Source organism: Ctenopharyngodon idella, chromosome 21 (assembly GCF_019924925.1).
Source record: "Ctenopharyngodon idella isolate HZGC_01 chromosome 21, HZGC01, whole genome shotgun sequence".
Classification (NCBI taxonomy): domain Eukaryota; kingdom Metazoa; phylum Chordata; class Actinopteri; order Cypriniformes; family Xenocyprididae; genus Ctenopharyngodon; species Ctenopharyngodon idella.
In genome coordinates, this window is record NC_067240.1 from 292362 (window position 1) to 303709 (window position 11348).

The window sequence follows — 11348 nt, forward strand, 5'->3', positions numbered from 1 at the left end:
ACTGAACACACACACACACATTCACTCATACACGCACTGAACACACTGATCTCACACTGAACACACACACTCACACTCACACACACACACACACACACACGGGCCAAAGCCTGACTCACATCCTGTGTCATTCAAAAAGAAAGTGAGCGGCAAAGAAAATCGTCCTGATTGTTTCCAGATTTCCTTCAGTCGTTTGTGAAACTGAACTGTGTGCCGGTCGTGTATCATAAACTCTTCTTCTTATTAACCCATAATGACTCCAGCACACGCTGACCTCTGACCCGACGTGTGTTGCTGACGTACGGCATTCAGAGGCGCTTTTCCACCGTCAGACAAACGACAAACGAGTCGAGAAAAACTCTGCAGAAACTCTCAGTCTCTGAGATAACAGTCAAATCACAGCGACTAGATTTATTACAGATTATAAACAACTGACTGACACCATTTCAGCTCTGAGTGTGTGTGTGTGTGTGTGTGTGTGTGTGTGTGTGTGTGTGTAGGTGACTAGCAGGCTCCCATTGCAATTAGCCAACAAGTAAATACATCAGTATGGTCTAGATTAAAGATACACACACACTCAGCCTGTGTGGTGAAACATCTGGAGAGAGATTGTGTGTGTGTGTGTGTGTGTGTGTGTTTCTTCTATATTCTGGTAGAGCAGCAAATGAATTACAAACCACAGAAGAGAAAAAAAAATTCATTGGCTTGTTTGTGCAGCATGAGATGAGCTGCTCGTTACAGTGACGTCATCGCAGTGACGTCATCACGCGAATGCTGTACATTACCACAGTGAACACAGGATCACAGCGACCCCTGCTGCTGTTTTGTGTGCAAGTGCAGCTTTGTTTCAATGTACAAACTAAAAGACGTGGAAATTTCTGCATATTTAAAAATGTAATAAGCTGCATTTTATTGTCACATCATATATTTATTCGTTCAAACGAGCATTCATTCATTTTAGTGCTGATTTCACCATTTTAACAAGATCTATCACATATGATTTCACATGCATTTCTATGGCGCTTTATACAGTACAGATAGTTTCAAAGCAGTTTCACAGTAATAAACAGGAAAATAACAGAATCAATGATGAGCGCAGCGCGTGTGTGCAGTTCCTCTCCCGACCGCAGGGAGGCGATAATCACCCCATCAGCGTCTGTCCTCCGCGTGCTCGTGTGCGCAGCGTGTGAGTGTGTGATGAACAGATGAAACGCTCTCGGGATTTAACGCTTGTTTTAAAGATTATAATGATTAAATGATCATATCAATCTCTTATTTTGTATCTGATCGGTGAGTTTAATGATGAGGAAACAGAAGTTCAGCAGCGGTTTGTCCGATAAAGTCCGCAAGTCTAAAGCGGCTCCGGAGATTCAGAAAAACCCGTTCGAGGTGAAAATCAACCGCAAGAAGTTCGATGTTCTGGGCCGCAAGAGTAAACATGACGTGGGTCTGCCGGGAGTCTCGCGATCCAAAGCCAATAAGAAGGTAAAACATGGTAAAGTCATGATTATGGGCATGAATTCATACTGTGTTGTGTAAGTGTTGTATAAAATACCGTGGTATTTTCATCTGTACCGCTACAGAAACATTGTGATGTTATTATTATAAAAACGGCAATGGTTGTATGCAAATCAGTTGTTAATTTTAACCTTTAATATTGCAGTAATGTTGTGATTGACATGCACTGTACCTGATATATGTCCAAATGAATCCATATCGAATCGAATTGACTCGAAAATGAAAAGGAATCGAATCAAATCGTGAAATTTGTGTCAGTGTCCAGCCCTGATGAAGAGTCTGTTTGATTCACAGAGGAAGGAAACTCTCCTGAAGGAGTTCAGAATGAAAGACAAGAACAACAAATTCGTTGACAGACGCTTCGGTGAATATGATAATAAAATCACACCTGAGGAGAAAATTCTGCAGAGATTCACACTGGAGAGACAGGTGACACACCTCATCATCATCATCATCATCATCACAACACACTACCTTCATTAATGACATTTACCGCATCATCACATTCACTTTCATCATGTGTGTTTACTGTGTGTGTGTGTGTGTGTGTAGCGTACTCACGACAGGAAGGACATGTATAATCTGAATGAGGAAGAGGAGCTGACGCATTACGGTCAGTCTCTGGCAGAGTTGGAGAAGATGACGGATGTGATTGACAGCGACAGCGACTCAGAGGAGAAGGGACTGCTGTCAGGTGACACGTTTATACGTCAATAATTATTTGATGATACGCTCAAGTCCTGACGCGATGATTAGCGATCAGACTGACCGTATCTGTTTCTGCAGCTGAGCTGACCGCGACGCATTTCGGCGGCGGTGGAGGTTTGCTGAGGAAGAAGAGCGCTGGAGATGAAGGTGACGAACACAAACCGAAGTCACGGCAGGAACTGATCGAAGAACTCATCGTCAAATCCAAACAGGAAAAGGTCAGTGTTCCTTTAAATAATACAACGTTACTTTACTGTGATTAAACTTCACCCTGTCCACACCATTAGATGGTAACTTAAACGATAACTATAGTCATGATAACTGTGATAACTGTAGCAATAATTATAACAATAGCTGTCGTAACTGTAATGATAACAGTAATGATTATTATAACAGTAGCTGTAACTATAAATATAATGGTAGCTGTAATAACTATAATAATACCTATAACAATAACTGAAAAGATGGCTCTAACGATAACTATAACGATAGTTGTAACAATAGCTGTAATGATAACTATAATGATAGCTGTAACTATAAATATAAAGATAGCTGTAACAATAACTAATGATATTTGTAATGATAACTATAACGACAGCTGTAACGATAAATATAATGGTAGCTGTAATTGCTATAACAGTAACTGTAATGATAGCTGTAATAACTGTAACGATAACTATAACGATATCTGTAACGATAACTATAAAGACAGCTGTAACGATAACTATAACAACAGCTGTAACGATAACTATAATGACAGCTGTAACGATAACTATAAAGACAGCTGTAACGATAAATATAACGGTAGCTGTAATAACTATAATAATACCTATAACAACAACTGTAATGATGGCTCTAACGATAACTATAACGATAGCTGTAACGATAACTATAACAACAGCTGTAAAGATAACTATAACGACAGCTGTAACGATAACTATAAAGACAGCTGTAACGATAAATATAACGGTAGCTGTAATAACTATAATAATATCTATAACAATAACTAATGATGGTTCTAACGATAACTATAACGACAGCTGTAACGATAACTCTAACGACAGCTGTAACGATAACTCTAACGACAGCTGTAACGATAACTCTAACGACAGCTGTAACGATAACTATAACGACAGCTGTAACGATAAATATAATGGTAGCTGTAATAACTATAATAATATCTATAACAATAACTAATGATGGTTCTAACGATAACTCTAACGACAGCTGTAACGATAACTCTAACGACAGCTGTAACGATAACTCTAACGACAGCTGTAACGATAACTATAACGACAGCTGTAACGATAAATATAATGGTAGCTGTAATAACTGTAATAATACCTATAACAATAACTGTAATGATGGCTCTAACGATAACTATAACGATAGCTGTAACGATAATTATTATGATAACTGTAACGATAACTATAACAACAGCTGTAACAATAAATATAATGGTAGCTGTAATAACTCTAATAATACCTATAACAATAACTCTAATGATGGCTCTAACGATAGCTGTAACGATAACTATGACGACAGCTGTAACGATAATTATTATGGTAACTGTAACGATAACTATAACAACAGCTGTAATGATAAATATAATGGTAGCTGTAATAACTATAATAATAGTCGTTTTTTTCTGTTTTAAAAGCAGAATAGATTTTGATTGGCTGTGATGTGGACTTTGCTATTTGCTATTAGAGATAGTGTTTAATAAAACGTTTTGGTTATAATTTTAAACGGACGTTTAACGGCGATGCTCTTCCTGTTCTCAGCACGAGCGTCAGACTCAGAAGGAGGAGGCGCAGGTGCTCACGGAGAAACTGGATCAGGAATGGAAATCCATCCAGAACCTTCTGGCCCACAAAACCCCGAAAGCGACGAAAGACGAGGCGGACAAACCCAAGGTACCACAGCGACCTGTGATCACGTCTGTGAGTGTGTGCTGCTCTTCCTCACTCTGACGTGTGTGTGTGTGTGTGTGTGTCAGCTGGAGGAGTATGACGTGATGGTGCGAGAGCTGGGCTTTGAGATGAAGGCTCAGCCGTCAGAGAAGCTGAAGAGCGCCGAGGAACTCGCTCGAGAGGAGAGACTCCGCCTGCAGACGCTGGAGGTACTGAACACCTGCTGCCCAACACCTGATGAGGATGAAGGTGAGGAAGACTCACTGATGTGTGTTTGTGATTCAGGCCGACAGACTGAAGAGGATGATGGGAGAAGCTGAGGGGGAATCAGCTCAGACAGACACACACATCTCTGCTGATGATATCAATGATGGATTCGTACTGGATAGTGACGAGCGCAAAACACTCGCTTACAAGGTCAGAAACACACTGCATGTGATTTAAATATTCATTTATGTAAATGAGCGAGTTTGACTCTCTGTCTGTCAGCAGGACGGCAAATGGAACATCGAGGGCGAGGAGGAGGAGAGAGAGGAGGAGGATGATGAAGAGGGAGGAGAGGAAGAGCATGAGACTGGTGTAGATGATGATGAGGGTGAAGAGGAGGAGGAGGATGATGATGAAGACGCAGGAGAGGATGATGATGGAGATGATGATCACTGTGACCTGCAGTCTGACGAGGGCAGTGAGGATGAGGACGATCAGGGCGCTGAGGAAGAGGAGGTCAGTGTTGAAGCAGTGGTCAGCGAGGAGCAGAGGAGAGCCGCACAGGAAGCCGCAAAAGCAGAACTGCCGTACACATTCACAGGTGACACTCCTGCACAGTCACATGATTATGAGCGAAACCACTTCCTGAGTTCTGAAGTTTAATGTTAGAATTTATTCACAATAATAATAATAAAACACATCAGTCACACTTTGAGATGAAAATCACAGCGTCACTTAAAGGCTTAGAGTACCTGTACACACCTGACTTCTGTTCATTTCCTGTGACTGTCAGTAAGTGAAAGTAGAGACTGTGTGTGTTTCAGCCCCAGAGAGTTACAGTGATCTGCAGTCGCTCCTGCAGGGTCACAGTTCAGAGCAGCAGCGCCTCATACTGGACAGAACGGTCAAGTGTCACCATCCCAGTCTGGCCACAGCAAACAAAGCCAAACTACAGGTGAGAGAGCGAACAATTTTTTTTAATTTTTTTTTTTTTAAATATGTCTATAAAGTTTTTAATTTTTTATTATTATTTTAATTTTTAGTTATTTTAGTACATTTTAAGTTTAGGTTTTTGTATTTTTTTTTATATAAATCTTTTTTTATTTGTACAATAGAAATTGTTTTAAAGCGGCTTCACAGTAACAAACAGGAAAGTAACAGAATCAAAGTAAAGAAGATGCTTTAGTTGAGTCACTTAATGGCATGTATTCAGTCAAGCAGACACCACAAACGTCTCTTTAATTGTTAAATTTCCTAATTTTCCCAAGTGATTATTTTAAATCGGTCAGGATGCTGCCTGTTGAGTGTTTGACTCAGAACCGCTGTGTGTGTTGAGTGAGATTGTTCAGTGTTTTATTCTTGTGTTCAGAGGTTGTTCGGCTTTCTGCTGGAGTATGTTGGTGAACTCGCCACCCAGAATCCTCCTGATCTCAAAACCGTCAACGCACTCATCCCGTGAGTAACACATACTCGCACATACTCATACGCACATACCCGCACATTCACATGCTCACACATACTCACATGCACATATTCGCACATACTTACTCACACATGCTTATACTCGCATACTCACGCACATATTCGCACATACTCACGCACATACACAAACTCAAACATACTTGCACATACACTTACTCAAACGCACATACTTGCACATACACATACTCACACTCATATACTCACACATACACATACTCACACTCATATACTCACACATACACATACTCACACTCATATACTCACACATACACATACTCATACGCACATACTCTCGCATAATCACATGCACATATTCACATACTCACGCATACACATACTCATACATACTTGCACATACACACTCATACGTACATACTCGCATGCACGTACTCACATACTCGTACCTTCACATACTCGTACATACTTGCATGCACATACTCATACTCGCACATACTTACTCGCACATACTTGCATGCACTCACGCACATACTCACTCAAACATACTCAGACATACTTGCACATACACATACTCACACTCATATACTCAGGCATGCACATACACATACTCGCACATACTCAAACGTATTCACACCTACACATACGCACATACTCGCACATACACACACTCATATACTCCGACATACTCGCACATACACATACTCACATACACATACTCGCACATACACATACTCACACACACATACTTACACATACTCACACATACGTGCACTCATATTCTCACACACATTCTCACACATACTCGCACATACTCAACACGCACACTCAGCTGTGTGTTTATGTGTGTGTGTGTGTGTTGTGCAGTCAGATCTACAGTCTGTGTCAGCTGTTTCCGGAGGCCGCCTGTAAAGCCGTGCAGACGTTGCTCAGCGACAGCGCTCACAGCATGGAGGAGACGCTGGAGGTCAAAGGTCGCGCTGCGATGCCCAATCTGGACATGGTGCGCTGATAAACTTTTGGTACACAGATAGAGCGAGGAGATGCTGATCCTGAACTGATGGTGTGTGTTTGTGTTATAGTTGGTCCTTCTGAAGATCACAGCGCTGTTGTTCCCCACATCAGACTTCAGGCATCCGGTGACGACGCCAGCGTTCCTCTACATCAGCCAGGCGCTCACCAAGGTCTGTGTGTGTCTGGAATAATGAGTCGACTGTTTAATTTAGTTATACAGAGCGCATCAGTGTCGCCTGCTTATGTTCCTGCAGCCGATGGTTTGTGGTGTTTGTGTGTTTCAGTGTGTGGTGGTCTCTCTGGAGGACGCGTGTAAGGGTTTGATTCTCTGCTGTCTGGCGCTGGAGTTTGTGTCTCTGTCTCAGAGGTTTTTCCCAGAACTGCTGAACTTCCTGCTGGGGCTCCTGCACCTGACGGTCCCCGACAAGAGCAGCACAGGTGTGTGTTCTGTGCGTTTCTTTTCACATGAGCAGCAGAAATAGTCTCACTGCTGTGTTAACTGATGTGTCGCGTCTGGCTGTGATAGGAAATTTTCTACATACTCAAGCGTCCAGTTCGATTTTCCTTCATCTGATCCGTCTGTTCAAACATAACTGTGTGGAAACAGGAAGAGGAATCTGGGTGTTTCCTTTCTGCTCGTCTCCATTGCAACGTCACGAGCTACAGAAGCATTACAGTATTTCGGGGCTCCAGACTGCGACTAAATGCAGTGCAATTAAAAATTATGTTCTTCCTCAGTGTTTCTGTCTTGTTTTCCAGCACAAATATCTGAACATTCTTACATCAGAATACATTTACTGGAGAAGCAAAATAACTGAAGATATTAAGTTTTGTTTTATGAGAAGTATGTTAGTTTGGAGCTCTGGATTCACACATTCAGCCTGAGTGTTTGATTCTGAATGACCGTCAGTTAGCCGAACTCATGTGACATTCGTTATTGTCATGTGACCATGTGTGTGTTGTGCTGGTGTTCGTGTTGTGGTTCTGACTGGTGTGTGTGTTTGTAGGTTATACGGTGGTGAGTCCGTTCAGACAGCAGGGGAAGAACTGTGATCTGCTGGTTCTGACGGATCCAAACGCATCTCACAGCTGGAACAGGAAGCCCATGTCACTGCATACAGCTCACAGAAGTCCAGCGGAGAGAGACCACTGCAGGTACACACACACACACACACACACACTCCCATAAACTTATACTTACTCTTACATACTCTCCAACTGACGACATTCAATCACTGTTAATAACATTAACATGAATCTTTTGATTGTTTGAAGTCTTGAGGTTTTTTTTTAAATAATTGTTTACAATTCAACAGAATTCCTGATGAAAAGCTACATTACCCATGATTCTAAAATCTCCACCAATCAGGGAATTGCAACAAGTCAAGCCAAAAGAGCTCCGCCCACTGCCATGAAGTAGGCTCTTGCTTGTTTAGGTTCTCTGATTGGTGGAGTTTTTCTGTAGAATCATGGGTAATGTAGTTTTTCACCAGGAATTCAGCTGTCAATCCCTAGTGTGTATGAACTGTTCTATTAAATTAATCTCATCAATGATGAAATGACGTGTTTGTGTGTTTCAGGCTGTCGCTTCTCGACTCGTGTCTGGATCTGGTGAAGCGATGCACGTCACTCTATAAGCACCTGACGTCATACGGTCCAATTTTTCAGCCAATCAGAACACTGCTTCTGAACCATCTTCCTGTTGAGCTCTACCCCACCTGTATACAGGTTCATGCTCACTCATTACCTCATGTTTCATGTTTACTACGATCAGGACATTTTGATTCATTCCGATTTATCTCCTGCAGGATCTTCACAGAGAGATATTAGATGCCATTCCTGAAGAGCCTTCCCAGCATGCACCTCTGGTGTTCAAGAAGAAGAAACCCATCCCACTGAAACTCCTCACACCTAAAATTGTGCAAATGTGAGTCAAACATGAAGTAGGAACTCATCCCCCTCTGACAGATTCGCCATGTTTGACTTTCTAGCGCCAAACTAATCGTTCCTCTTCTTTCTCTTCCAGTCTGGATTACGGTAAAAAGCGAGGGAACACCAAAGAAGAGAAGGAGCGAGAGCGACTCAAGCACAAGTACAAGCGCGAGTTTAAGGGAGCGCTGAGGGAGATCCGGAAGGACACTCGGTTCCTGGCTCGGGAGAAACTCAATGACGTCATGAGCAGGTGAGCGTGATGTCCGTGTCATGTGACTGCACTCTAATCATGCCAGTCTCTCATGGTGTTGTTGTGTTTGTGCATCAGGGATGCGGAGAGGAAGAGGAAGGTGAAGGAGCTCTTCGGCAGTCTGGCCAATCAGGAGGGAGAATGGAAGGCCCTCAAGAGGAAGAAGAGGAAGTGATGCTGTCATGAACTGCTTAAATACTCTGATAAACTGCACAGGTTTTGTATTTTGTGACATGATGAGAAATAAAAGGAAACTTTTGTGCAGTGAGACTTTCTTTATGTGGGAGAATCCAGTTTGGTTTACTTAATCTTTTAACTGTCAATGTCCAGGTTTATTTCCTTTTTTCCCCATAATATTTTAGTAGTCATTATTCGAAAGCTTAAACACTCCAAATTCATCCTGTGAAAACCGTTTTGAAATTGGACATTGCATTATCATGAAAACACTACTTTAAAACTTTTTAACTTCAAATTTGGAACGAAACTTGGTTAGCCGTATGGCTTTGATTTTTATTGCAATTTCAGGGGAGTTGGAGTTTCCTAGTCGGAAATTCCTAATGGATTTTTCTAGTCGGAAATTTCTAGTTGGAGTTTTCTAGTCGGAAATTCCTATTTCAAGTTTCCTACTTGGAAATTCCTAGTTGGATTTTTCTAGTCGGAAATTCCTAATGGATTTTTCTAGTCGGAAATTCCTAATGGATTTTTCTAGTCGGAAATTCCTAGTTGGATTTTTCTAGTCAGAAATTCCTAGTTTAAGTTTCCTACTTGGAAATTTCTAGTTGGAGTTTTTTAGTCGGAAATTCCTAGTTGGATTTTTCTAGTCGGAAATTCGTATTTTAAGTTTCCTACTTGGAAATTCCTGGTTGGATTTTTCTAGTCGGAAATTCCTAGTTTAAGTTTCCTACTGGGAAATTTCTAGTTGGAAATTCCTAGTTTGCACTTCCTAGTTGCTTCCTGAGTTTCTGATTTGGGCGTGCCATAAATATAAATTATTGCTGCTGTGTATTTTTGCTGCCTTCTATCTGAAATTTCCTACTTACCATTTCCTAAGTCATGATTACGAGCTCATTCTGTTCAAGTGCTTTGTTGTCCGAAAGAACAGGAATCAGTCTTATTAAAGCCAAAATGTATTGAAGATATTTAATTTTGAATAAAATGTTGCGTCTCATTTGTTGACAACAATATATTAACGTTCAACGCGTTATATAGTCAGCTTGCTGACAATTCTGGAATCCAGTCAAATACAGGCTATTTTCAATGTGTGTAAAACATATGCTGAAAATGGTTATCCGTTTATGTGAATATGTGCAAGGCGATGTTGCTGCTGTGGAAAAACTAATAAACAATACTAGTCACAGCAGCAATAGTGCTCCCCTCCGCCATGTTTACAGTTAATGGCACGCCCAACTCGGAAACTCGTGGGTCAAAATTATCTCTGAGTTTCCCAGTAGTAAATACAACCTTACAGGGCATTCATGTCCAATTTCCAACTAGGAAACTCAGACTTGAAATTTCAGACTAGGAAACTCGTATTTGCGATAATTCAGATAGTTGTGCAAAAACTAATCAACAATAGCAGTCACAGCAGCAATCGTTCTCCCCTCCGCCGTGTTTACAGTTTTTGGCATGCCCAACTCGGAAACTCAAAATTATCTCCCGAGTTTCCCAGTAGTAAATACGACTTGACAGGGTATTTATGTCCAATTGCTAGGAAACTCCAATTTTTTTTCCCTGTAACATATTTTAGCAATCATCATTTGAATACTTAAATGCTCAAAATTCATACTGTGAAAACAGTTTTGAAATTGAACATTGCGTTACCATAGTGGCTCAATTTTTGTGGTCAACTTCAAATTTGGAAATTTGGTTTGACGCATGTCTGATTTTATAGCAATTTCAGAGGCCAAATTATTTTATAAAATATATATGTTTGTTTTGTATAAAATAAATGTTTAGTTCAGTACATTTGCTTTACACAGTAAAGTTCTATAACTTTTTTACAGTTTCATTTTTTGAAGTGCTTCACTTCTGCAATAAAAAAAGAGACCAGCATGAGGTCTGTATTCCACAGGATTCATGAACTACATCCAGTTCAGTTCAGACGTGTGATCACAGTTAACAGGTTAATGTGTGTAATATTACTAGGTCAACTGCTGCTGGTTTCATATTTCAACTGTAGCTGCATATTGACTTTTTATATGTCCAGTCACATTTATTTCTGCAGCGCTTTATACAATAAACAATAAAAATGTTAATGTTGTAAAATCAATCAATTATTGATTTTTAACTCCAACTGATGACAGTGACAAGAAACCAATTAATGTAGAAACTCCAGAAATCAAGGACCCAGTATTCAACAGAGACAAGTG

General features: G+C 40.7%; 1 protein-coding gene across 1 annotated transcript; it reads left to right on the top strand.

Annotated features, from left to right (window-relative positions):
- Positions 1-1150: 1150 nt before the first annotated feature.
- Positions 1151-9243, top strand: nop14 (NOP14 nucleolar protein homolog (yeast)). The gene is made up of 18 exons (XM_051878298.1): positions 1151-1485; positions 1813-1947; positions 2071-2212; positions 2305-2444; positions 4011-4142; positions 4226-4348; positions 4425-4556; positions 4632-4947; positions 5171-5301; positions 5716-5801; positions 6651-6786; positions 6866-6967; positions 7082-7235; positions 7805-7952; positions 8378-8525; positions 8606-8724; positions 8824-8979; positions 9058-9243. The coding sequence occupies exons 1-18, from the start codon at positions 1300-1302 to the stop codon at positions 9152-9154; spliced, it is 2583 nt and encodes an 860-aa protein (XP_051734258.1). The 5' UTR covers positions 1151-1299; the 3' UTR covers positions 9155-9243.
- Positions 9244-11348: the final 2105 nt, after the last annotated feature.

Bases quoted from the DNA above. Each gene is read 5' to 3' on its own strand.
- nop14 (XM_051878298.1), top strand. From the start codon at position 1,300: ATGATGAGGAAACAGAAGTTCAGCAGCGGTTTGTCCGATAAAGTCCGC. The intron at 6,787-6,865 runs GTGCGCTGATAA...TTTGTGTTATAG, and splicing joins CGATGCCCAATCTGGACATG to TTGGTCCTTCTGAAGATCAC. The intron at 7,953-8,377 runs GTACACACACAC...TGTGTGTTTCAG, and splicing joins GCGGAGAGAGACCACTGCAG to GCTGTCGCTTCTCGACTCGT.